Source organism: Peromyscus californicus, unplaced genomic scaffold (genome assembly GCF_007827085.1).
Source record: "Peromyscus californicus insignis strain IS unplaced genomic scaffold, ASM782708v3 Scaffold_4__1_contigs__length_199733344, whole genome shotgun sequence".
Lineage (NCBI taxonomy): Eukaryota > Metazoa > Chordata > Mammalia > Rodentia > Cricetidae > Peromyscus > Peromyscus californicus.
The window spans coordinates 162685640-162713097 of record NW_026294562.1 but is presented as its reverse complement, the minus strand read 5'-3'; the positions used below and the strand labels follow the sequence as shown (position 1 = coordinate 162713097).

General features: G+C 50.9%; 2 protein-coding genes and 1 long non-coding RNA gene across 4 annotated transcripts in view; all 3 read left to right on the top strand.

Moving 5' to 3' along the window:
• Ppp1r15a (protein phosphatase 1 regulatory subunit 15A) overlaps window positions 1-27458 on the top strand; it is a 42310-nt gene that overhangs the window by 13615 nt on the left and 1237 nt on the right. The gene's annotated exons all lie outside the window — the stretch shown is intronic.
• Nucb1 (nucleobindin 1) lies at window positions 37-18630 on the top strand. 2 transcript variants are annotated; one of them, XM_052762409.1, is made up of 13 exons: window positions 37-135; window positions 595-736; window positions 5315-5422; window positions 6534-6666; window positions 7937-8040; window positions 9545-9730; window positions 9985-10075; window positions 15253-15311; window positions 15694-15786; window positions 15867-15959; window positions 16288-16458; window positions 16909-17023; window positions 17788-18630. In XM_052762409.1, the coding sequence occupies exons 2-13, from the start codon at window positions 605-607 to the stop codon at window positions 17898-17900; spliced, it is 1398 nt and encodes a 465-aa protein (XP_052618369.1). In that variant the 5' UTR covers window positions 37-135; window positions 595-604; the 3' UTR covers window positions 17901-18630. The 2 variants fall into 2 exon arrangements, with proteins under 2 accessions (XP_052618369.1, XP_052618370.1); XM_052762410.1 differs by lacking the exon at window positions 37-135 and adding an exon at window positions 210-342.
• On the top strand, window positions 22161-23211 carry LOC128125238 (uncharacterized). Its single transcript, XR_008223114.1, has 3 exons — window positions 22161-22401; window positions 22782-23022; window positions 23103-23211. It is a non-coding gene; the product is annotated as an uncharacterized LOC128125238 (long non-coding RNA).

Genomic DNA, 27458 nt, shown 5'->3' with positions numbered 1-27458 from the left:
GGAGTCAGCGTGGACCAATCAGCATCCTGGGGGCAGGTCCTCTGCGGGTGGAAAAGTGGGAGTGACTTAGGAGGGAAATCATCAGAAACCCGGCAGAGGTCCCAGCGTGGGAAAACGCCCTCTGCGCTAGGAGAGGTGAGGGACGTTGGATAGCGGAGGGCAGGGGACTGGAGATCCGGGTACTTGCAGGGTTTCAGGTCTCCGTGGTCCCGTGAGAAGGGGAGTCTAGGGGCCTAGGATCTCGGTTCGGGAAACATTCCCTACTTTGAGGGAGACAGGATGAACGTCTGCGGACTGCGCTGTAGGAAAGGGAGGCTGGTGGCCTGGCGTCCTGGGTTCCAGGTGACGAAACGCGTGGAGTCTTCATTTTTGCAAATGGGAATGGCACTGCGGATGGCGTGCACACTCGTTTTCCCAGCCGGATACGGGGTTAGGACATCCCTAGGCTGCGTAGTAATGCGCGCCTACAAGTCGTTTGGGGGGGAGGGGGGAGGCAGGAGGATCAGGAATTCAAAGCCAGCCTTTGCTACTTAACACTTGTCTCAAAAAACCGTAGCAAAACAACCAAAACCCATTCTCCATCTCTCCTCGCAGAGCAGCCACGATGCCTACCTCCGCGCCCCACGGGACCCCTTTCCTTCTCCTAGCACCTCTACTGATGGTGTCTGCTGTGCTGGCGGTGCCCCTGGACCGCGCGGCGCCCCATCAGGAGGACAGCCAGCCCACTGAGAGCCCGGTGAGTAGCCCTGCTCTGTGCTCTGGCGTGTTTGCAGCGGTGCAGTTCCTGCTATCCCCAAGGCCCTGGTGAAAACTCCAGGGATTCCTGTTTAGCACGCTGAGGCTTCCGGTTTACCTGCCTTCCTTTGCAGTAGTGTGTTGGTGAAACACACAAGCAGACCCGGCACCCTGGCCATTGAGATATGTAAATCAAGATAAATCCCAAATGAAAACCCGTGTCACTCCCTCCCCTAAACTCCTCTGGTCTTTAAGATTCTCCTTACCGAGGAATGGAGAAACCAAAAGAAGAACTACATTTCCCAGTAGCACCAAAGGCAGTTGGATGCTACTACCTAGCTGGGGCAGTCCTGCTTCACAGAGCTCATGGGAGGTGTAGTTTAAAAGGGAAAAGGACATGGTGGGGCTACTGATTTACTCATTCCTACAAATATCTATTGAACCTTGTGAAAGCTTTCCTCTTAGGAGAGAGTTGGATCTTTCAAAGTCCAGGTACCTGATTTATGGCCTAGTTCTTCCAAGGCTCTCCCTAGCAGTGTTAGCTGAGGTTGGCTCCTGAGACAGGTGGTTCCGAGCCCTTGTGTGGCATGGCCTCCGGTAAGGGGTTATACTGTACTCTGTGGAATCTTGAAGCTTGAATACCATTTTGTTAGAGTTTCAGAGAAAAATAATATGGCAGTCAAGTTGTAAGTCTTGGCAGGTTCCAAGAAGAGGGTTGATGGAAGAGAAGGCCAGGCTTTTGGAGATAGGGTGGAGGAAGAGAGAGCAGGTTGAGCAACGAAGATCAATAAGCAGCTGCAAATACAGGAGAGAGTCTTGAGTGTTGGGACAAGCGTGCTTAGGATGTTTGCTGATACCCAGAGAGGGGAGGGAAGGAAATGTTATGCTTCTGAATGAGAATTCTGAAAAGTGGCAGGTTCAGCAGTGAAGATCTGCCAACAGCTGCACCTAGGAAGGGGCTTCTGGCCTGGAAAGAAGATGGCCTTGACTCCTATGAAGCACGTCTTGAGGTGAATCAGCATTCTTGAGCAATGGGCTCTTAGACTGGCAGGTCTAGTTGGATGGACTCTTCTCCCTGCCCCTGAGACAAGGTTTCTCTGTGTAGCCCTGGAACTCCCTCTGTAGACCAGGCTGGCCTCAAACTCAAACTCTGCCTGCCTCCACCTCCGGAGTGCTGGGATTAAAGGCGTGTGCCGCTACTGCCCTTGGATGGACTCTTAAGGGAGGGGACAACAGAAGTATACAGTGTTTGGGGCTGTTTAGAACGAATCCAGATTCTGTTCTGACCAGGAGGAAGTAGCTTCCTTTAATGGGCCAAAACAACATCCTTCTCTCCCACTCTGCTCCCTTTCATATGGTATTTTAAATGTTAAGGATGTAAAACTGGTTATGAAGGAGGGGTCTATCTTCAGTGACCCCTAAGCCTGCCTGATTCCCCCATCGAGAATTGAGAACCTAAGACCATTTAGATTTTAGTGTTTGTGTATCTAGGTTTAAGTGTAGAGTTGATCTGACTCCTTACAGTTGAAGTGGGGCTTCCATTCACAGTGACCTTTGGGCCTTGGAGTAAGATCAAAGGAAACGGTTGGATGGAGTTAGACCTCATAGAATCATCAGAAGGTAGGACAGGAGACAAAATTAAGAGAGCAGCTCAATATAAAATATCCAAAGGTTAATAGGCTCACTCCCTAGACGATAATAGACACGAACCATTTCTGCCATGATCCATAGATTTAATTCCAAAGCCGTTTGCCAAAATCATGGTGGGGCCAATGAGATGGTTCAGTTGGGTAAAGGTCCAATCCCTGGGACCCGGATGGTGAAGGAGAGAATCAGTGCTGCACGGTGTTCTTCAATTTCCACTCAGATACTGACATGTGCACACACTCAGGAGGCAGAGGTAGGCAAAGCTCTGTGAGTTTGAGGCCAGCCTGGTCTACAAAGTGAGTTCTAGGACAACCAGAGCTACACAATAACACCTTATCTCAAAAAGCCAAAACAAACAAAAAATTGGAGATCAGATTTTTCCCAGTAATGGAGAATACATCCTGAAGTTGAGTCAATAGGAATCAACAGACTTAATGATCAGGAGTTACCTTAGTTGTTGGGGATCAGGAGTTACCTTAGTTGTTGGGGACTGAGGGCCTCAGGACCCACAAGTTTCCTTGGTTCCTGAGGATCAAGCTTTGTTTTAGATTTTTTTTTTTTTTTTTTTTTTTTTGGTTTTTCGAGACAGGGTTTCTCTGTGTAGCTTTGCGCCTTTCCTGGAACTCGCTTTTTGGAGACCAGGCTGGCCTCGAACTCACAAAGATCCGCCTGCCTCTGCCTCCCGAGTGCTGGGATTAAAGGCGTGCGCCACCACCGCCCGGCTTAGATTTATTTTATTCATCTGAGTGCTTTGTCTGCACATATGTATGGGCCCCACATGCATACCTGGTGCCTGAGGAACTGGTGAGCCTCCATGTGGGTGCTGGGAATCAAACCTCAGTTCTTCACAGGAACAAATACTCTTAACCCTGGGGCCAACTCTCCAGCCCCTGAGGAGCAAGCTTAAAAATAATAATAATAATAAAGGTAAACAGCTGGGCACAGTGGCACAAGCCTTGAGTCCCAGCTCTTGGGAGGCAGAGGCAGGTGAATCCTTGTGAGTTTGAGGCCAGCCTGGGCTATATAATGAGCTTCAGGACAGCCATGTAAAGAGACCCTGTTGCTAAAATAAAATAAAATAAAGCTTAATAAAGGTAGGATTGCCCTGTCATATTGTATTAATTTCCTTCCTGTGAAGATCTCAAGTGATTGAAAAGAAACCCAGAAGGGGAAGAGAATTGTTCAGGACTTACTTATCCAGGCCACAATATGTTGAAAGAAGAACCCACCATGGAGGTCCTTATCACAGGGAAATAACATGGAGATTCCTAGCAGATATTGCATGAGAATAGCCACCCCCCTTTAAATAAAAAAGCCCCTCAGTTAGGGGCAGTATAGAAGGAGACCCTTCCTGTGGAGCTAAGAATGCTGACATCAATGTGCACCACCACACCTGGCTTTTATTTTATTTTATTTTGTATGTGTGTGTGGTATGTGCATGTTAGTGCGGGTACTCATGTGGAAGCCCAAAGAGGGTGTCAGATCCCCTGGCACTGGAGTTACAGGCAGTTGTGAGGGACCAGTGTGGGTCCTCTGCCAGAGCTGAGCCGTCTCTGCAGCCCCAGAAGTTGTGCTGTTTTGAGTGAGAACTCAGGACTGTCCGCAGGCCCAATGGTGAAGGTCTGTGAGCATCTGCTGCTCTGTGGGATTTTTGCAAACACAAAAAGGCACAGTTGAGCCTCTTTCCATTATTTCCAGTCCTGATTTTCATTGTTTTATTTTGGATTTCTTTTCTTTTTTTTTCAGAGCTGAGGACCGAACCCAGGGCCTTGTGCTTGCTAGGCAAGCACTCTACCACTGAGCCAAATCCCCAACCCCTATTTTAGATTTCTATGGTTGTTTTAAAGGCAAGATCTCACCCTGTAACCCAGGCTGAGCTTGAACTTGAAGCAGTCCTCCTGCCTCAGGCCCTTAGTGCTGAGATCACAAGTTTGGCATCTCCCAGTGATTTTCTTTTCATTTTTTGTGTACACGTGTTATGTTCAGATTTTTATGCATATGTATGTGTGTACTGATGCACGTGAAGGTCAGAGGTCAGCTTCTGATTTCCCTCCTCCTGAGCTGTCTACCTTGTTTCGATACAGGGTCTTTTCCTTGGACCTGGAATTCTCAAAGTAGGTCAGGCGGGGCTGGAGAGATGGCTCAGTGGATAAGAGAACTGACTGTTCTTCCAGAGGACCCAGGTTCAATTCCCAGCACCCACATTGCAGCTCTGTAACTCCAGTTCCAGGGAATCTGCCACCTTCACACCAATGCACATGAAATAAATTTAAAATAAATCATTTAAAAAAAAAGACACAGTCTCAAAGTAGGTCTGGCTGTGGGTCCAGTGAGCCTCCAGACATGCCTCTGCCTCAGCCCCACAGCTGGCAAGGCAAGTAGGCACTGCCGTACATGGCCTTCCTCAGGAGATTTATTTTTACTATTTTCTAGAGCTTTTATAAATAAAAATATTCGTGTGTGTGTGTGTGTGTGTGTGTGTGTGTGTGTGTGTGTGATGTATGTAGGTGCTTGAAGAGGCCAGACGAGGGCGTCAGATTCCCTGCAGCCGGGGTTACAGACGGTCCTTGAGCCACCGGATTTGGGTGCCAGGAACAGAACTCGGCTTCTCTGCAAGAGCATCCAGGGCTCTAACCTCGTGAGCCATCTCCAGTCCGTGCCTGAGTCTTCTGTTAAGTGGGTTTTGGGACTCTAACTCATGCCTAGGCAGAAAGTGTTTTACCCCTTACTCATCTATCTCTTCAGCTCCTCCATATGATGGTCATTTCTTGTGTGCCATAGAACCTTCCAGGAGGTGGACACTGGCAGAAGGTCAGGGGCTGGAACTGGACTGGATGGCTCTGGAGTACTCAGCCAGTAAAGCTGGTCCCGGCCAGGGGAAAGAAACTTAGAGGGTAAGGCAGGTGTTGCTATGTCTGCCCTTGTCCCTCAGGACACAGGCCTGTACTACCACCGGTACCTCCAGGAGGTCATCAATGTGCTAGAGACAGACGGGCACTTCCGGGAGAAGCTGCAAGCTGCCAACGCTGAGGACATCAAGGTGCACTGGACATGGGCTGTGGGGAGGGCATGCTCAGGGGAGTTTCTCGGGGTCACAGTTGGGAAGGAGTCTGGGGACCCCCAAAGATGTGTTTAAACATAGACATGCATTCTCAGCTCTCCACTCCCCACCTGTGGAACCTCAGTTTACTGTGCCTCAGTTTCCCATCTGTCAAGAGGTAGCCCTGGTCCCCTTGAGTCCTTGAGTGAAACAACCTAACCAAGGACTTGTCCACGGTTCCCAGGCACAGGCCACCATAGACAGAGGTGGCATTGAGAGCGTGACGGCTCCCGTGCTGTGTCTACAAAGAGACGGATGCAGAGGGGCTCACCTACCCTTCTGCATTCTATCAGCTCTGGAGCCCAGCTCATGGGATACCGCCACAGTTAGGGAGGGTCTCCCACCTTCATTAACCCGGTCTAGAAACTTCCTCTTAGACGTGCTCAAATGTTTGTCCTCTAGATAACTCTAAATCTGGTCAAGTTGACGGTCTTGAGCATTCCCGATGACAGATCTGGGTTGCAAAAGAAGCCCTCTTGGTGCCCTCAGATGTTTTCCGGCAGCTCCTTGGCACTGGTGGCCGGGCAGTGTCGCAGGGGCTCGTACCTAGCGGAGACACTGGGGAGCCCTGGAGTGCTGTGAGCAGGAGAGGCCAGGGTCAGCTCTGATGGAGGAATACAGAGTCAAGATGATATCGGGCACGTCAGGCCCAGAGAAAGCAACACTCAGTCCTCTGTGTGGGTGGGAGACGGAGATGTCCGACGTCTTCCTAAGGGGGATGTGCCACCTCAGGTGAATATTGAAAGACAGAATTGATTGGAAAGAGGCGGCAGGCGAGTCAGTGGCCACAGGCAAAGGTCCTGTGGTGAGGACTGACATACTCGTGGGCACTCCCAGTCAGTACTGCTGGGTCTGAGGTGAGCTGGGCCTCTCTGCAAAGCTCGGGCTGCATCCCGGTCCTGTGGGCTTCCAGGTACCAGGGCTGGCTGCAAAGAAGGAAGACAGGGGCACAGTGGAGCTTCGGGGGTTTGGGGGTATAGGGTACAGAGTGGGACCACCCAGCACACCCCCGCCCCCGCCTGACTGGGGGACCCCTTCCCTGTCCTTGAAGAGTGGAAAGCTGAGCCGAGAGCTGGACTTCGTCAGCCACCATGTCCGCACCAAGCTGGACGAGCTCAAGCGACAGGAGGTATCGAGGCTGAGGATGCTGCTCAAGGCCAAGATGGACGCAAAGCAGGAGCCCAGTGAGTGTGGGTGGCTTTGTGCCGGGCGGGTGGCGCTGTGGGCTCTTGGGATTTCTTTCTTTTCTCTCTGGCACATTTTCACTGACATAATTCTCTCTGCTTTTTCCCCCTTTTGTTTATTTCTGGAGGGTTTGTGGTGAGTTTGCCCTTCTGAGATAGGGTCTCATGCAGCCAGGCTAGCCTCAAACTTACCATGTAGCCAAAGATGACCTTGGACTCCTGATCCTTCTGCATCTACCTCTTGAGTGCTAGTGTAGGCCACCACACATTGCTGCTTTTTCTTTTAAATATCCTTATTTAACTATAATAAGGGCCTGTGAGGTGGGTAAAGGCACTTGCCCCCAAGATGACCTGAGTTCGATCCCTGGAACCATGCTGGGGAGGAGAGAACCCACGCCACAAAGCTGACTTCTGGCCATCACATGAGATCTGTGACATGCTCCTGTACACCCGTGTGCTAAAGGAACCAATAGCTCAAATATCCACCGGCTGTGGGGTGGATAAATCAAATGTTGCCTGTCTGCACCATGGAACATTAGTCAGCCCTAAGAAGGTATGGGAAGCTAGGGTGCAGAACAAGGGAAATAACCCTTGGAAATAGGGTGCTGTACGAAGTCAGACCCAGAAGAGGACCAAACACACGGAATGGCCCAGTCGGCGAATCCACAGAGAAGGGATGGGGAAGAGTGTCTGCCAGCAGCTGGACAGAGAAAACCACGGTGCTAGCTAAGGGGCTGGACTGTGCTCTTTGGGGTATGACAGCAGCATCCTAAAAGTCATGGTGGCGGTGTTTGCACGTACCTGTGGATGTACTAAAACCCGTCCAATTGTATGCTTTGAATGAACGGTTTAGGGCTTGGCAAGATGGCTCAGCCAGTAAGGCGCTTGCTCCCAAGCCTTAGTAGCAACTTGAGAGACCTACAACCTGAATGAGACGTGTGCACACTCACCACCACCACTACAGCCACAGACTAATCAGGGCTACTCAGGGGGCTCATGTCATTAGGCTGTAGTGGCGGGGTGGACTTGTATCAAGGATCTATTAAGAGCAGCATCTGGCATTGCTGTCATGGTTACTGTTACTTTAAGCATCAGAGTCAGTGGAGGGCTCACCTCCTCCGTCATCCTCAGGCACTGTCCCAGGCCCGTGTGCCATCCTCCTTGCCTCCTCGGCCCTCCGGGACTTTCCTCTTTGCACTCCTGCCCTGAGTCAGGGCTTCTGACAGAAAGCCGTGACGGGTGTTGTTTTGTTCGATTTTCCCTTATCCAGACTTGCAGGTGGACCACCTGAACCTCCTGAAGCAGTTTGAACACCTGGACCCGCAGAACCAGCACACATTTGAGGCTCGGGACCTAGAGTTGCTGATCCAGACGGTAGGGTGAGGACCACAGCAGCTGAGGTGCTCAGCGGGGAGGAGGAGGGAACTGAGTCAAGATGTGGGTCCTGCCTCCTGGTGTTCCGGAGGAGAGCAGTGAGGCTGGGGCTGGGTCAGCTCTCAACGCCCTCCCGCTTTTCCACAGGAAAGCAGGTGACTAGGGCTGTGCTGGAGTCCACTCTGCACTGTGAGGTGCTCAGCAGCAGCCCCGGGCTTTACCCCCATGCCTAAGGCTTCCTGGTGCAGCGAGCAAAGCTTGTCTGGAGTTGACGGCTGTCCCTGGTGCGCGGCCACCTGGGTAGAGCGGCTGTCCTCTAACAACCATTAGTGCCCTGTTGCCGCGGTGATAGCTAGTCACCAACTTAGTAGCTTGAGAAAGCATGAATTCGAGGCCGGGCGGTGGTGGCGCACGCCTTTAATCCCAGCACTCGGGAGGCAGAGCCAGGAGGATCTCTGTGAGTTCGAGACCAGCCTGGGCTACAGAGTGAGTTCCAGGAAAGGCGCAAAGCTACACAGAGAAACCCTGTCTGGGAAAAAGAGAGAGAGAGAGAGAGAGAGAGAGAGAGAGAGAGAGAGAGAGAGAGAGAGAGAGAGAGAGAGAGAGAGAGAGAGAGGAGAGGGCATGAATTCATTATATATATATATATATATATATTTTAAAAGTTTATTTTTTTCAATTTATGTATTTTTATTTCATGTGCATTGGTGGTTGTCTGCATGTAAGGATGTCGGATCCTCTGGAACTGGAGTTACAGACAGTTGTGAACTGCCATGTGGGTGCTGGGAATTGAACCCAGGTCCTCTGGAAGAGCAGCCAGTGCTCTTAACTGCTGAGCCATCTCTCCAGCCCCGAATTCATTATCTTATCTTATAACATTTGTTTTAGCTGGGCAGTGGTGACGCATGCCTTTAATCCCAGCACTTGGGAGGCAGAGGCAGACAGTTCGCTATGGGTCCGAGATTAGCCTGGTCTACAAAGCTAGTTCCAGGACAGCCAAGTCTACACAAAGAAACCCTGTCTCGAAAAACAAAAAGAAAAGAGAGAGAGAGAGAGAGAGAGAGAGAGAGAGAGAGAGAGGGAGAGAGAGAGAGAGAGAGAGAGAGAGAGGGAGAGAGAGAGAGAGAGAGAGAGAGAGAGATTTGTTTTGAGCCAGTGTCTTGATATGTAGCCAAGGCTGGCTTAGAATTTGCCATCCTCCTGTCTCAGCCTCCCAAGCGCTGAGATGGCAGGATTGGTCCTACCTGACACGTTCCTGGCTACCCAAGCTACGCTGCTGTTTCTATTAAGCCCACCTCACGGGCCGTCCCCTGCTCGTTACTGAAATGCTGAGCTGAGGAGGACTTTGAAGATTCCATCCAAGCCGCTACTGCATAAACATGATCACTTTGGGAAAGCAGCCCAGGGTTTGCTGTGATGGGACCAACCATGGAGACCAAGAAAGTGAAGTTATGCCAGGTGTCTGAAAGACAGGAGGAACATGACCCTCTTTGCCTCTCCACAGGCCACCCGAGACCTTGCCCAGTATGATGCTGCACATCATGAAGAGTTCAAACGCTACGAGATGCTCAAGGAACATGAGCGAAGACGTTACCTGGAATCTCTGGGAGAGGAACAGCGGAAGGAGGCTGAGAGGAAGCTACAAGAGCAACAGCGCAGACACCGGGAACACCCCAAAGTCAATGTCCCTGTAAGGACCCCACGTATGCTTTACCATGTCCAACTCCTAAACAGGAAAACAAAAACAAACAAAAAAAATGCAGATGCATAACTACAACTCCCAAGAGGCCTTGAAGCAAAAAGTCCATCTACCTATATGAAACTGCTCCAAGGGTTGCTGGGAACTGTAGTTCTTGCGTGAGGAAGATTAAAGTTTATTGGATGGCCACATGGGGCTCTCTGACCTGATACTCATTGTTCACAAGCTGCTGCTGTTCTCCACAGGGCAGCCAAGCCCAACTGAAGGAGGTGTGGGAGGAGCTGGATGGATTGGACCCTAACAGATTCAACCCCAAGACCTTCTTCATACTACATGGTAAGATGGGGTTTTCCAGAACCTGAGAGGGCCTGAATGCCATGGGAAGTCTACCCTTCCCAGTATGGCTTTGTGAGCCTACCAGGCCTCCTTCATATCCTGACTGGCCAAAGACCCTGCCACTTCCTGTTGCTAAGCCTGGGATCTTCCATGGAAGGGCCAAGTCTTTTTCAATATTCTTTTCCTCTGTATTCTAAGAATGGCCGTGTCCTCTAACTGAGCAGACCAGGCTTGAGGAATACAGAAGAACTACAACTCCCAAGAGCCACAGAGACAAAAAGTGCCTATATGGAAGGGTAATGGGAGGTAGGAGGCCTGGAGAGATGGATCAGCAGTTAAGAGCACTGGCTGCTCTTGCAGAGGACTCCAGCACTCGTGTGGCACTCACAGCCCCCTAATTCCAGTTCCAGGGCATCCAGTGCCCTCCTGGCCTCTGAGGGCATTACATAGTACATATACATAGTACACATACATACCTGCAGGCAAAACACCCATGTACATTAATTTTTTGGGTTTTTTTTAATTTTTTTTTAAAATCTGCCACAGGACTGTTGGGAATTGAAGTTCTTAGACCTTAGAAAATGGAAGTATGTTGGCTGCCACAGTAGCCCAGAAGCCTGGGCCTCCCAAGAGTCCTGCCATAGGGCAGGCAACCTGAGTTTGGTTTGTGGAACATACATGATGGGAAGAGGGAACCAACTCTGACCTCCACGCCTGCACCCACACCCAGGCGCACACATGCACACAATTTAAACAAAATGTAATTTTTTGGTTTTGTTTTATTTAAGACAGGGTCTTGCTGGGCAGTGGTGGCGCACGCCTTTAATCCCAGCACTAGGGAGGCAGAGGCAGGCGGATCTCTGAGTTTGAGGCCAGCCTGGGCTACAGAGAGAATTTCAGGACAGCTAGAGCTACATAGAGAGACCTAAAGGAAAAGGGGAAAAAAAAAGACAGGGTCTGGCTATTCTGGAACTCCCTCTGTAGACCAGGCTGGTCTCAGACTCACAAAGACTTGCCTGCCTCTGCCTCCCGAGTGCTGAGATTAAAGGCGTGCACCGCTAAACCCAGCTTACAATTTTTTTTAAATTTGGGAAATAGGGGATGGTTCAATTGGTAAATCACTTGCCTTGCCAAGTGTAAGGAACTGAGTTCAGATCCCCAGAACCCAATAGGCCAGGTGAGGTAGTGTCTACATATAACCCAGTGATGGTGAAGTACAAGGCAGAGATTGGCAGGTCCCTCAAGCTCACATGCCGGCTAGCCTGCCCCACTTGCAGTTCCAGGCCGATAAGAGGCCCTCTCTGCAAGAAAATGACCACAGACGTGTGGGGGGGTTTGCTGTTGTTCTTCGAGACAGGGTTTCTCTGTGTAGTTTTGGAGCCTGTCCTGGATCTCGCTGTGTAGACCAGGCTGGTCTCGAACTCACAGAGATCTGCCTGGCTCTGCCTCCCGATCGCCAGGATCAAAGGCGTGCGCCACCACTGCCCGGCACATGTGGGTTTTTTTTGTTGTTGTTTTGGTTTTTTTCCCTTTTTGCCCTCTGTAGCTGTGCTGCGCATGCTTGCATTCACACCCACAAGTGCACACACACAAAGCACCCACATCCAGCAGCTCACAAGCACTTGTCGCACACCAGCCCCTGGTGTGTCACACACCAGCCCCAGGGACATACGATGCCTCTGGCCCTGAAGGCACCTGCACTCACGTGTGTACCCACATGCAGACACATACGCATAATTAAAACATTTTTTTTAATTTATAAAGAAGTTTATTGCCGGGCGGTGGTGGTGGTGCACGCCTTTAATCCCAGCACTCTGGGAGGCAGAGGCGGGCGGATCTCTGTGAGTTCGAAGCCAGCCTGGTCTACAGAGTGAGATCCAGAAAGGCGCAAAGCTACACAGAGAAACCCTGTCTCGAAAACCCCCCCCCCAAAAAAAAAAAAAAAAGAAGAAGTTTATTAAGGACGACAAAGGTATGCTGTGCCAAGAACAGGGGTGACCCAGAGAGCTGGGGAAATGTCTGAGGCTCAGATGCCCGCAGTAACAATTTTAAGTGAATTTCTGTAGCAAGTAGTGGATTTGGCTTGGTTTGGTACCAGAAATTGTAGACAAATTTCTAAACAGTCTTATTAAATAAGAAACACAAAGCCAAATATAGGGGTGAAAGCCACCAGCTAACCTTAGCTCACCATGCTGCCAAAGAGCACTTCTTCCTGTCTAACCTGTGCCTTTATTGCCTTGCTGTTCTGCCTTCTCATTGGCTCTAAGCCCAGCCACTTCACTTCCTTGTCACTGCCTGTCTGTACAGACCTCCAGGTCTCTATGGTTGGTACTGGGATTAAAGGCGTGTGTGTCACCACGCTTGGCTGTGCCCTTGAACACACAGTGACTCTGCCTGCCATGTGATCATTAAGGGCATGTGCTACCTACCACTGCCTGACCTCTGTTTATGGCTGGCTATGACCTCTGATCTCCAGGCAACTTTATTTATTAACATACAAATAAAATATCACCACATTTCCCTTTTTTTCTAATAAATTAAAAGTAATGAAAGAAGCCGGGCGGTGGTGGCGCACGCCTTTAATCCCAGCACTCGGGAGGCAGAGCCAGGCGGATCTCTGTGAGTTCGAGGCCAGCCTGGACTACCAAGTGAGTTCCAGGAAAGGCGCAAAGCTACACAGAGAAACCCTGTCTCGAAAAACCAAAAAAAAAAAAAAAAAAAAAAGTAATGAAAGAGTTATAACTAATATAAGGAAAACTGCATGGCGCAGAGCAAGCACTCTAGCAGTGACCTTTGACTGTGGCTGCGCACATAACCCTTCAGAATTTTCAGTCTTGCAAAACTGGGACTCTGAGCCACCTACAATGAAGCACAGCCGACCCCTGAGCACTCTGCAGATGTGGAGGAGGCTCAGAGCACTCTGCAGATGTGGAGGAGGCTCAGAGCACTCTGCAGATGTGGAGGAGGCTCAGAGCACTCTGCAGATGTGGAGGAGTCTCAGAGCACTCTGCAGATGTGGAGGGAGGCTCAGAGCACTCTGCAGATGTGGAGGAGGCTCAGAGCACTCTGCAGATGTGGAGGAGGCTCAGAGCACTCTGCAGATGTGGAGGAGGCTCAGAGCACTCTGCAGATGTGGAGGAGGCTCAGAGCACTCTGCAGATGTGGAGGAGGCTCAGAGCACTCTGCAGATGTGGAGGAGGCTCAGAGCACTCTGCAGATCATGGAGGAGGCTCAGAGCACTCTGCAGATGTGGAGGAGGCTCAGAGCACTCTGCAGATCAGGGAGGAGGCTCAGGAGTTCTGGTCACCCACACCCACGTGGCAAGTTGATGGCCAATCTAAGCTCTATGAGACCTAATCTAAAAAAACAAACAAACAAAAAACACCGGGCAGTGGTGGCACACACCTTTACACACCTTTAATCCCAGCACTCAGGAGGAGGAGGCAGGCAGATCTGAGTCCAAGGCCAACCTGGTCTACAGAGGGAGTTCTAGTCCAGGACAGTCAGGGCTACACAGAGAAACCCTGTCTTGAAAAAACAAACAAAACAAAGAAAAAAACCAGATGTGATGGCACAAGCCTTTAATCCCAGCACTTGGGAGGCAGAGGCAGGTGGAATCTGAGTTTGAGGCCAGCCTGGTATATGGAGTTCCAGGACAGCCAGGAATACACAGAGAAACCCCGTCTTAAAAAAATGAATGAACTAGACCTCTGTACCCCACAGACAGCTCCTAGTTCACCACTCCTCCCAGCCCCTAATTCCCTGTCAATGTCTTCCCTTGTGCTTCCTGGCTCTGATTTTGGCTCCAGGTGTCCTGAGTAAACGCTGCCTGTGCCCGGGAACTTGGTGTCATTGTAACATTAGTCACATGACCAGTGGCTGTGGAGTTAGAAGAGTTCCAGAGAGAACACGTAGACACACGTGGGAAGTGAGGCATGGGGATATAGTGTGTGGTGGAGGGCTTGGCTAGGCCCTAGGTTCCGAAAGAACAAAGCAAGGAATTCCGAAGTGACAGGTTTATCCTTGCTGCCACGTGGGAAGAATTTTTCAGCTGAGTGGAACTCAGGCGCACACAGACACTGGGCTTCCTGGGCTTCCAGGGCTGCCGCCCACACTGCACAAAGAAGGATTAGCACAGAGGCAGTGGAGTCGGTGGCCCCGCTGGCCCTGCACACCGCCAGCCCTGCAGAGAAGGTCAGGAGCAGTCACCTTCAAGGCTAAACAGAATCTGTCTGGATTATTCCAGACAGTCAGGTGAGGGCCAAACCCAGGAGCCTTGTGAATGGCAGGAAATGCTGGTGGCTGGTTTGTAGGAGACAGAAGTGGATCTAAGACATCATCTTGAGGGGCAAGCTGGCAAACAAGGACAACAGCCCATGATGCAGGGGCCTCCCTGACTAAGGGAGGCCACTGGAGTTGGTGTGGGCCTGATGCTCAGAGCTCCTAGACTCCATTCTTAGGCCCCTGTTTGCTACAGAGTGATTTTTGGTTTGGTTTGGTTTAGTTTTTTTTTTTTTTTTTTTTTCGAGACAGGGTTTCTCTGTGTAGCTTTGCGCCTTTCCTGGAACTCACTTGGTAGTCCAGGCTGGCCTCGAACTCACAGAGATCCGCCTGGCTCTGCCTCCCGAGTGCTGGGATTAAAGGCGTGCGCCACCACCGCCAGGCTTTAGTTTTGTTTTTGAGGTAGGCTTTCTCTGTATAGCTCTTTTGTCCTGGAACTCTATAGACCAGGCTGGCCTCGGACTCAAGAGATCTGCCTGCCTCTACTTCATGAATACTGAGATTGAAGGCATGTGCTATTACACCCAACCAGAATGGGTTCTTTTTTATTATTATTATTTTGGCTTTTTTAATTTTATTTTTTATGTATACAGAAGAGGGTGCCAGATCTCATTACAGATGGTTGTGAGCCACCATGTTGGTGCTGGGAATTGAACTCAGGACCTCTGGAAGAGCAGTCGGTGCTCTCAACCTCTGAGCCATCTCTCCAGCCCCAGAATGGGTTCTTAGAGCAACAGGCCCTGCAGGATACTGACGCCATGGTGGCCGTGGCCACCATTCTGTTTGTTCTCTGCTAAGAAACCTCACATGCACCCACAATTCCTTGACCAGCTTTTACCGTGGGGACCAGACTCATCCACCCCTCCGACCCCTAATGTATCTTATCTCATCTCCAGACATCAACAGCGATGGGGTCCTAGATGAGCAAGAGCTGGAAGCTCTCTTCACCAAGGAGGTGAGTGTGCTAGAAGCTTACTGGGCTAGACATATTTAGCCTCACGCACCCTAAGAGATCCCTGTCAGTGACAGTGCAGGATAAAACTACAACTCCCAGCAGACCCTGGGGACAAAGCTGTTAGTAGTAGCATCAAGCTGGTGATGGCGCACGCCTTTGATCCCGGCACTCGGGAGGCAGAGGCAGCGGATCTCTGTGAGTTCGAGGCCAGCCTGGGCTACAGAGCAAGTTCCAGGATAGCCAGGGCTACACAGAGAAACCCTGTCTCAAAAAACAACCAATTGTAGCATCAAGCCCCGAGGTCCTCTGGGAGGCGAAGAACGTAAGCAGGAGTGGGTTGTCCTGAGCCTCTCAGCACTTCATGCTTCTCCCTTAACTGCAGTTGGAGAAGGTTTACGACCCAAAGAATGAAGAGGACGACATGAGAGAGATGGAGGAGGAACGGCTGCGTATGAGGGAGCACGTGATGAAGAATGTGCGAGAAGCCATGCTGGGCGTGGGGGGGGGGTGGGCAGCAGGCTCAGCAGAGTCCCTAACCTGAGTCTGGCTCCCCAGGTGGACACCAACCAGGACCGTCTGGTGACCCTGGAGGAGTTCTTGGCATCCACACAGAGGAAGGAGTTTGGGGACGCAGGGGAAGGATGGAAGGTAAGGACATGGGGAACGCTCCGACCTTAATACTAGTTTCCAGTTCCAGCCTTTCCTTCAGCGCCTCTGGCTGTTTCCTGATCGGTTTGGGTCTCTGTCCTCCTCCTGGTTCCCCAGTTTCCCCCACTCCCCATCTCTAGGCGTATGTGCCAGCAGCACACATGCACACACACACACACACACACACACACACACACACACGCACACACACGTGCACGTGCACGCACACTGCACGCGCACGCGCACGCACCAGCCTCTCACCCTCCTCCCACCTCAGTGGGGCTGGGGTTGCCCCCTTCATCAGCTGGCTGTGTCCTGTGTCCTGCAGACAGTGGAAATGTATCCAGCCTACACAGAGGAGGAGCTGAGGCGATTTGAGGAAGAGCTTGCTGCCAGGGAGGCTGAGCTGAATGCCAAGGCCCAGCGCCTCAGCCAGGAGACCGAGGCCCTGGGGCGCTCCCAGGACCGCCTGGAGGCTCAGAAGAGAGAGCTGCAGCAGGTGACCAGCTGGAGAATCGGGGCCCATTGTCTGGATCTCACAGGGCCTTTTTCTTTGCCCAAAAGGATGTCTTCGGGGTGGGATGGCCTGTAGCTCCCACGTTAATAATAGTAGATACATATATGCAGGTGGTAGCTTCCATCATTAGTAAGGGCAGGTGGTAGCTTCCATCATTAGTAAGGGCAGAGGATTTCCATGCCTGACTATGCTACTGCAGCCATTTTACATGAGGCCAGTGAAGGATGTCAGGCCCAGGAGGAGAGGATAAGGGTTCAGTGTGGGAACACCGAAGCCACAGCAGGAGAGAACTGAATGCTAACTGGTGTGAGTCCCAGCTCAATGACAGAGGAACCAAAGCCATGGGGAAGAAAAGGGTCTGTGGCCAGTTGGCAGTTGTGGGGTCTTTCTGGGCCGTCAGCTCCTGTTCTTGCACTTGTCCACCTCCTGCAGGCTGTTCTGCAGATGGAGCAAAGGAAGCAGCAGCAGCAGCAGCAGCAGCAGCAGCGGGAACAGAATGCTCCGCCCTCCAAACCTGACGGGCAGCTGCAGTTCCGGGCAGACCCAGGTACTGACTCTGCACCCTGGGACACTGGGTCTGAAGGAGGAAGGCCAGGGCCCAGGCCCCTAAATCAGAGTCAGAGGATTGATGACTATGATCCTGAGTCTGAGGGAAGAGGGATGGACCTGGGCCGTATGTTGAAGGCCTGGGAATCCTGTTTTCTGTGTTTAGGAAGTTCCTTGTGTGGGGGACCAGCCCCCACACTTATTTACCCTGGGAACTCTTGAGGAATGAGGGATAAGAGACTTAGTTAGAAATAGAAGGAGAGCCGGGTGGTGGTGGTGGTGGTGGCGCACGCCTTTAATCCCAGCACTCGGGAAGCAGAGCCAGGCGGATCTCTGTGAGTTCGAGGCCAGCCTGACTACAGAGCGAGATCCAGGACAGTCACCAAAACTACACAGAGAAACCCTGTCTCGGAAAACCAAATAAATAAATGAATAAATAAATAAATAAATAAATAAATGAATAAATAAATAAGATGAAAAAAGAAAAGAAATAGAGGGAGAGAAACAGAGAAAACACAGGTTAGACTCGGGTGGGCCTGGATCCTTATCCAAACGGGCCCAGAACTTTATTCCAAAGGTCTATTTAAAGCAATGCCAAGGGGTGGAGCAAAAGACCTCTCCCGTGCTAGTTAGACCCTTACAGTCACCTGGTACCCAGGCCCGTGGTCCAGTCAACCTCCCATGCAGTCCTGCCGGGTACAGCCACTAGGAAACCGAGTGGGCTCCAACACCATGTCTAACGGCATTCCCCTGTTTCCTCTGCAGATGATGCTCCTGTCCCAGCTCCAGCACGTGACCAGAAAGACGTGGCTGCTTCTGAAAAGAAGGCCCCAGAACAGCCCCCTGAGCTGCCCCAGCTGGATTCTCAGCACTTATGATCTCTCAGTGACCCCCCAGCCCTCAAGTTCCTACAGACAGCGACGGAAGCTGGATGAAGTGTCCTTGCGGCCTCTCTGGAGGCCTGAGCCTGCATGGCCTCCTGGGGAGGAGAACGGGGGCCCCCTGTTCCTTAGAGGCACCTGTGTCTGCCCCTCTCAGCTCTCCCAGCCTCCAGGTCCCAGTCCTTCCTTCTGTCTCCTGGCTTCTTTACTCTGTCAGGGACTCACTGCAGGAGCTGGAGTTGACAGAGACCCTCACGTACCTGGAGTGCTTGCTCCAGGCCTGCCTGCCTTCCTGGTTTGCTCTTGGCTGTTCCAGGCTTAGCCATTTTGCATCCTGTGACTAGTGTCACAGGGTCCCAGGAGCTTGGCTTGGTCCCTTTTACTCTGTCTTCTGTGGGGCCAGAGATCTCAATTCCTTTCAGTGGCTGGAGGCTTGGGACATGGGGTGTCCTTCAAGTAAACGTCACCTTTGCCTGGACCCTGGGCTTCCATCGCCACCTCACCAGCCATACCCTGACCTCCTGGGCCCAATACCTACCCCATGGCTCCAGAAGGTACCCAGATATGGCTGCACACCTAGCTGAGATTCAGCCGCCCTCAGCCCCCATTGGGTGCTCCTGAAAATTGGTACACCCTGGCTTCATGCCACACTACGATGTCCTGCTCTATGCTCCAGTTCCAGTCAAATATAGCCTGGCACAAATAAACATTAGCGTGTTTGTGTGTACATACTGCCCTCTTGGAAGTCCAACCTACACGCCGCAACTTGACTCCTCGGTATCCTGTGGGCTCTTTAAACCTCACTTCTGAGGGTTTGGCGGGGTGCTCATGGCAGCATAGCCTCAATATTGCTTCATTTTTGCCTTGGGGACAGAACACCCAAGCCCGAGCTTGAAAAAAAAATCAATATCTTAAATAATTTTAAAAATAGGCCGGGCGGTGGTGGTGCACGCCTTTAATCCCAGCACTCGGGAGGCAGAGCCAGGCGGATCTCTGTGAGTTCGAGGCCAGCCTGGGCTACCAAGTGAGTTCCAGGAAAGGCGCAAAGCTACACAGAGAAACCCTGTCTCGAAAAACCAAAAAAAAAAAAAAATATATATTATTAAGGGGCTGTGGATCAGTTGGTATAATGCTTGCCTAGCAGGTATGAGGCCCTGTGTCCCACAGGCTGCTGAAATGGGGAATCCGAGTGAATGCCTGGAATCCTAGCCCTTGGGAGGTAGATCAGGAGTTTAGTGTCATCCTAAGCTGTACAAGTTGAAGGCCAGCCTGAGCTATATGAAGCCCTGTGTCCAAAGGGGGCGGGCGCAGGGTGTGGGTGTGTGGAAAGGCAGGTTGTGTACCTGTTTACTCTCGGCACTGGGCAGGCAGCCAAGAGTCCACAGTGAGAACCTGTCCACAGAAACGGCTCAGTTGGAAAGGTGTTTCTGCGAGCCTGAGGACTGTGGATAAAACATCTGTACTCCAGCAATGGGGAGGCAGAGACAGGATAAAACATCTGTACTCCAGCAATGGGGAGGCAGAGACAGGTGGGCCCCTTCAGGTTGCTGGTCTGTCAGAGCCTGCCAAGAGTCAGCTGAGTATCTGGGTGAGGATGTGCGGATGGTAGAGACAATGAAGAAGACAGAAAAGAGTCGAGAGGTCTGCCGGTCAATGCCGGACAGCCCCGAGTTTATTTCACAGCCAGCTTGTATACAGTTTGAAGGACAGAGGTAGGACAGTGCACAGCACAGGCATTCAACCACTATCCATCCTGCCTTGTGTCAAGGAGCAGGCAGTTTGTTCTTCTATCTCTATGTACCTCTGGAAGGCATCAGCAGCCTGCGTCTAGCTAGATAGTGTGTTCCCTCTTGTGGGTTAATCAGGACTTTCTCACAGCCCTTTAAGGGGACTCTGGGCTAATGAGGACTTTCTCACAGCCCTGGAGCAGGCTTGAACTCTATTGACTCAGAATAGACTTCAGATTCAAACTGGGAAACTAAGTTAACTGTTGGGTCCCACACTGGGTCCACATCCTAGCCAATTCTGCAACCTCACACACACACACACACACACACACACACACACACACACACACACACACACAAATGGCTAAGACACACTAGCTCCAGGATTATGAGGGAATTTTCCAGTTTCCCATCTGCACTATCAGTTACTGGGACACTATACTCCCTTCATGGTCACACATGGCTGTGACAACTCCAGATACCACACGCATCTGCACCAATATCCAGTCTGGATTTTGTCAGTGGAAGAATCTGCTCCCCAAAGCCCATTCCCATGCAGCTTCCCACTCATGTCCCAATGGTCATGAGAACAGCATGATGGTGGCCACCTGTGGTGCTTTGTCCTCGTATGGAATGGGGACATTCTTTGATGAATTAGTGTATGGAAAGGGTCATCACTTAACGTAAGGGCACCCCACCCCCCTCCCCACACAACCGCTGCACCACCGAGTCTCACCATATCACACACAGATGATGGCCTCCCAGGAACCACATCTAGAGCATCTCAGCCAAGCTTCCACTGTCCATGTTCTTTAGCACCTCTCAAGATCACCTGAAGTGGGGGTTGTGCAGGAAGGAAGGAGTAATGGCGGAATCGTAGGAACCAGTCTTGAGACTGTCCCTCTTCCATCTACCAGGGAGTGCAGGTAGTTCCGTTACCGTAGACCGCGGCTTCTGGGCGAATGTATTGTTCTCCAAGATGGTACCACATAAAGATTCAGAGTAGCCAGGCAGTGGTGGCGCCCGCCTTTAATCCCAGCACTCGGGAGGCAGAGCCAGGCGGATCTCTGTGAGTTCGAGGCCAGCCTGGGCTACCAAGTGAGTTCCAGGAAAAGGCGCAAAGCTACACAGAGAAACCCTGTCTCGAAAAACCAAAAAAAAAAAAATAATAATAATAATAATAATAATTAATAATAATAATATAATGATTCAGAGAGAAAAAACAAATACACACCATACAACACAGTGGCTACACTGCTGAAGAAATGCACTTCTTCTTCCTTGGCAACCTTCAGAGCCTAGAGATCCTCGGAGGGGCGGGGCCCACACCAAGGCAATTTTCATTTGTTTGTTTTGCTTTTGTTTGTTTGTTTTTGAGACAGGCTGTCACTATGCAGCTCTGGCTTGCTTGGGAATTTGTAGGCCACTTCTCACAGAGATCCATCTGCCTCTGCATCCCAAGTGCTGGGACTAAAGGTGTGTGCCACCAAGTCCCCCCCACTAAAAAAAGGTTTATTTTTAGTTCCTAGTATGTATGTGTCTGTGTGTGTATGCCACAGGAGTGCAGGTGCCCACAGAATTCAGAGAGGAGCTGGAGTTGCAGGTGATTGTGAGCTGCCCAGTGTGGATGCTGGGAACCAAACCCGGGTCCTCTGCAAGAGCAGCACATGCTCTAAACTACTGAGCATCTCTCCAGCCCCCAGCTACCAAGGTCTTAAATAAATGTCTACGAGGCAAGGGAAACTGGATATCGTCTTGCTGAAGGTGGACTTGGCCAACCAGTTGAGAATACGTTTTTATATTTTACATAGTAGTCCACAGCACTCGGTTAATTCTCTTAAGAGTTTCCTGTAGATAGAAACTGTGGGTAATTCCGTTTTCCAGAACAGAAATGTGACCTCCCAGTCCTGAGCCGGGAAGAAGCACAGAGGGACATGGAAGAGGATTCTGTCCCTAACTCTAGGAGTCATAAGAAGCGGGAGCACCTGTGGTCCAGGCCTGTCAGGCTTGGGAAGCTGAGGCAAGAGGATTATTTCAAGCATAGCCTGTGATGCCTACGTCAGGGAATGTAAATGAAACGAACACACATTTAAACAACAAAACGAACCCAGTGAGTCCCTGCTGGGAGTGTCTGCTGCTTGATTTGGCACAGCTATGCCCCAGTCAACAGGTTTTGCCTTGCCAAAAATACTTTGGATCCTGTAGTCATTTTCTTGAGATCCCAGACTAATTTCTAGCAATATCAAGACCCTGTTTCAAAACAAAAAAAAAAAAAAAAAATGATAGGACACCTGAAAAACAGGTATGGTGATGTACGTCTGTAACCCTGCACTCAGGAAGCTGAGGCAGGAGGATTGCCCTGAGTTGAGGTCAGCAGCCTGGGCTATATTGGTAATTCCAGGCCATCCTGGGCAACCGAGTAAAGCGCTGGAGAGAGAGAGAGAGAGAGAGAGAGAGAGAGAGAGAGAGAGAGAGAGAGAGAGAGAGAGAGAGAGAGAGAGCAGCATTGGAGAAATGCCTGCTTCTCTCTGACACCTCTTCAGTTGTGTCCCTAAAGGTCAAAGTCTCAGTCAAGACACGCAGAGGTGAAGTCCTGCTCCTCTGAAGGTCCAGCCTAATCTGTCTTTAACAGCCACCGGGGGCAGCACCTCACAGACGGCAGACATCAGGCAGTGGTGAGGACGGCGCTGCGCTGGGGCATCGTGTCGGCTGGCTTAATGGCCAGCGACTTTACCACCATGCTGAGCTCCCTGCCTCCCTCGGAGCACCAGGTGCGAGACCCCGGTCTAAGGGAAGAGGGGGCCTCTTAGCCAGGTCCCTGGTCTGAGGGATGAGAGTCTGAGGGTGGAGGAGAGTCCCTAGGTCAGAGACGGGTGGCGGGCACCTCTGAGAGGAGAAGGGACTTGTTTTCAGCTCGCTCCTCTTCGCCCCAGGCTCTTAAAGCTGAGATGCTCGAGGTTTGCTGGATCTTAGCCACAGGGAGGTGAAGCTGTTGCGCAGTCAGGGACCCGGCCCTCCTTTCCCGTCTTATCCACACAGAGTCTTGCCATGTACCCAGGATGGTCTTGGACTCTTCTGTAGCCGAGGCTGGCCTGAGCCTGGGCACAGCGTAAGTCTGGCTTTTCCACCATCCACCTGCTCCTCCTTCCAGACAGGAATATCGTCCCTAGCCGTCGTGGAGGAGGCTCTAGCCTCGCTGTTTCAGCCTCTTCCCATGCTTGCCTCCCATCTGCTTTATCTCCACAATGGTCCCACCTCAAGCCTTTGAATCTGACACCAGGTGGTGGCAGTGGCTGCGAGGGACCTGAACAGGGCGAAGGCGTTTGCCCAGAAGTACAACATCCCCGAGGCATGTGGTTCCTACGTGGAGCCAGCAAAGGACCCAGACGTGGGTGAGTGGCCTGGATGATGGAGGTGGGGACGGAGCTAGGCACAGCCTCTTGCCTGTGCTGTGGTAAATGTGTGATTGCAGGTGCACCTGACGCCGGGCGGTGGTGGCACACGTCTTTAATCCCAGCCCTCAGGAGGCAGAGGCAGGCAGATCGCTGATCTACAGAGCGAGTTCCAAGACACCCCCCCCCAAAAAAAAAAGTAGGTGCACCTGACTGGCAGGGGGGCTTTGGAAAGGCTTAGGTTCAGCTGGGTAGGAAGCAGAGTTAAAAGGAATGACTTGGCCAGAGGCTGGGTTAACAATATTAAATTGTGCTTGGATGCCAGGCTGCTGTAGCTAAGGCCAAATGTTAAGTTTTAAATTTCTCAGGATGCTAGGGAATCTGTTAAGAATTTATTTCTTTGTTTATTTTGCAGCACTGGGGATCAACTCTCACAATTTAGGCTCCACAGAACTGTATACCAACACTTTGTTTTATTTTGAGAGAGGGTCTCACTGTGTAGCTCTGGCTGCCCTGGAACTCACTATGTAGACCAGGCTGGCCTCAAACTCACAGAGATCTGCCTGCCTTGGTTTCCAGTTTCTCAGTGCTGGGATTAAAGGCCTGGGCTACCATGCCTAGTCCCTTGGATTTTTGAGACAGCCCAGGCTGGTCTCAATTTGGTTATCCTCCTGCCTCAGCCTCCACAAAGCTTGGTAGTCTCTTCTCAATGAGACGATTAGGATTGGATACACCACTTTGTCCCTGACTGTTGGCGACAGGCCTCTCCTTGTGGACGGTGCTGCTGACTATCTCCTTCCCTCTACTCCAGAGGTGGCCTACGTCGCCACCCAGCATCCCCAGCACAAGTCGGTGGTGCTCCTCTGCCTGGCAGCGGGCAAGGCTGTCCTTTGCAAGACACCCATGGGTGTGAATGCAGCAGAAGTTCCCTGGAGGGCCCTTCTGACCTCCACATAGCACCAGCTGCCAGTACTAAACACAGTTGCCCAAGCTTGCCCACAGTCGAAATGCCAAAGGATCAGAATCTCGGTGAGGCCCGGGTGTAACTGAATCTAGCATCTGTTGGAAGCACAAACCCAAGTCCACTGTTCCCCACTTGGAGAGGCCAGTGACTAAGGTCAGGTTAGGAAAAGTATTTATTTGGAAAACAAGAAAACCAAACAAGACAGAGGCCATTTTGTTTCGGGGTTGCTGGTGCAAGACTTCCCTAAGGAGTTCTGGGGAAGTGTCAGGCCGACCAGAGGCTCAGGAGAGTCCCACAGCATGCAGGACCTCAGCTTTCCAGAGGCACATGCCGCGGCTGTCTTCCGGTTACTGCTTGCTCTGTGAACCCGAGGAAACCACAGGTACGAACAGTAGCTTCTTCCAGGAAAAGTGAAATACTGGCACACGAACAGCTTCTTTCTCCTGCAGAACAGGAGATAATAAAAAGAGACGTTTCCAGAGCTCCATCCCCAGCACAGGGGAGGTCACCTTCAAGTCTTGTATAATATTAGAGGGACCAGCCTTAATATTATACATCCCAGGGGCTCAGGAGAGAGAACTTCTAACGGCGAGGACTATTTTCAGGAAACAGAATCTCAGCACACCGAGCTCTATAGTCCACTTGCTTTAATTCCTCTGGCATAACATCCTATATGCACAGCTTCAGTTTGGTTCTCATGCCTAGCTCCTTTCCTGCCTGATTTCTCTCTATATTTATCCACTCTTCCATCTCGTTCCTGTAGTCCTCTCCTGTAGCCCTTCAATCTAGTTCTTCCCCGTCTCAGTTTGTTCCTCTCCAGTTCTTACCCATCTAGTTCTTCCATCCTCTTTTCTCTTCTTGGTCTCCTTATTCTCTCTGTTCTCTCTAAGCCTCTCAGGAATCCAGCTATAAACCCAAGCCATAGCGATCCTCTGGCCGAGCAAGGTCACAGGCTTGAATTCTACAGGGTCATAAAGGCAGGTAAGAGTTTTCCTCAGGCAGTGACCACCAGGCTTTCTTTTACAATCCCAAATGGGAGTGGTAAAAGAGGAGGTCACCTGAGTGCTAGTGACCGGTTAGTATATGGAAAAGGGGGTCTGTGTGCTGGGTCTACATTCTGAGAAGTGGCTAGGTAAGAAGTTAGGGGGCTATAAAGTTAGTAAAGCTGTAAGAAAGGAAGGTCCCAGCTAAATTGTGTAAAGCTATTACTTAAGGTCCACCTCACCTAGGCGGTTGTGGGAGCCTGCAACTGACTCAGTTTCCCAGTTTGAATCTGAAGTCTATTCTGAGTCAATAGAGTTCAAGCTTGCTTGCTTCAGGGCTGTGAGAAAGTCCTGATTAGCCCACAGGAAGGAACACACTAACTAGACGCAGGCTGCTGACGCCAGCCGGAGGTACATCGAGATAGAAAAAGAAACTGCCTGCTCCTTGAATCAAGGACAGGATAGATAGTGGTTGAATGCCTGCGCTGTGCATTGTTCTACCTCTGTCCTTCAAAACTGTATATAAGCTGGCTGTGAAATAAACTCGGGGCTGTCCGGCATTGACTGGCAGACCTCTCGACTCTTTTCTGTCTTCTTCATTGTCTCTTCAATCCGCACATCCTCACCCAGCTACTCAGCTGACTGTCGGCAGGCTCCGACAGGCAGTGTCTCCTTGTGGAATTTACCTTAAATCAGGAGACTAGCATGTGGTGGTCTGGACTTGTTATTTCTGTTAGTCCTTGAAAGTGGCTAAGGGAGATATCTGATTCCATTGCTGAAAGGGGGGGCAGAGTGGGGAGCCTTTCCTGAGGCTGTTCTCCAAATACCTGGAATGTGTATGTCCAGAGAGTGATCAATCCACACTGTTAGCAGTTCTTAGGGAAAAATCAATTGGGAAAACTATGAAGGCACACATGATTTTCATAACAGAAGACAGCTGATATATAACAAGCCAAATAACACCAAAAGCTCTTTGGGATTTGGCTTTCTCTGAAGGAATTCCTTGATCCCTTCAGGTAGTAGCTTTGCCATAACCAGCTGAGTTCTTATGATATTTTCCTGCGGCCCACAGCATTCAAGGCAGTGCAGTCTTTAACCCATTACATGGCTCCAGTCAGAGATGTCATCTATGGCAAGGATAATGGGAGACTAAAAATTCACCACCAAACTGGGTGATTCCAAAATTAGTGATTTAGCCAGGCAGCAGTGGCCCACGCCTTTGATTCCAGCACTCAGGAGGCAGAGGCAGGAGGATCTCTGTGAGTTCAGGTCCAGCCTTGTCTACATAGCAAATTTCCAGCCAGTTAGCCCTACACAATGAGACCTTGTCTCAAAAAAAAAAAAAAAAAAAAGGAAGAAGAAGCCAGCCAAGCGATGCTAAAGAGATGCTGGCGATGTAGCCCTGTGGGCAGTGTTTGCCTGGCATGGAGGAAGCCCTGGGTTCCATCCTCAGCACCACATGAACCAGTGTGGTGGTTCACTTCTACATCTCAGTACTGGGAAGGAGGCAGAGGCAGGATTAAAAGTTCAAGGCTCTGCCTCCCGAGTGCTGGGATTAAAGGCGTGCGCATAGTGGTAGATGAAAGGACCAGGCAGACACCATAACAGACTGCTCAGTCTTCTCTCAGAGATCAGGCCTCAATTTCAGTTTCCTGAGACTTGAGCAAGCAGTTTCTGGGAGGGCCGTGAACAAAAGACATAGTCCTTGCAGTAGCTCCCTTTCTGCATGTACTCTGACAGCTCAAGGTTCAGCAAGGTGTTTACTGTCTGTGACCCCTCACCAGCTTAGAGCTACGTGCATGGGTCAATGTGAACATTTGAGGCCAGCCAGCCTCCATGGCAGCTCAAGGACAAAGTCTGGGACTTGTCCAGGCTTGCCCCCAAAATAACTGTCAACCCCAACCAGTAAACCAAAGGATTACACACCCTCACCCAACCATATGATGCCAAGTCTTGTACCGCCCTGCTTGCGGTTTTTCCCTTTAAAAACCCCTCACCCTGAGAGCTCAGGGCCATCCCCCTCCACCTGCTGTGTCAAGTGCTGGACATGGACCTAGCCCAGGCTTGCTTGTTATCAATAAACCCCTGTGTGTTTTGTATCAGATATCGGCTCTGTAGTGGTCTTGCTTGGGGGTCTCTCGACATGGCCACAGCTGCAGACACTTTTGATCTTAGCACTGGGATCTTTGTGAGTTCCAACCAGGTAGGGTTGCAAGATTGTGTTTCAAAAAAAGAAATAAAGAGAGAGAGAGAGAGAGGGGGAGGGAGGGAGGGAGGGAGGGAGGGAGGGAGGGAGGGAGGGAAGGGAGGGAGGGACGGTGGGTTTACAGTTAGAACTGGAGAGATGACCTAGAAGTTAAGAACACTGGCTGTTCTTCCAGAGGACCAGAGTTCAGGTCTCAGCCCACACAATGGCTTGTTCACAGTCACCTGTAACTCTGCCGCCCTCTCCTGGCCATTGGGGACGACTGCATGCACATGTGCACATT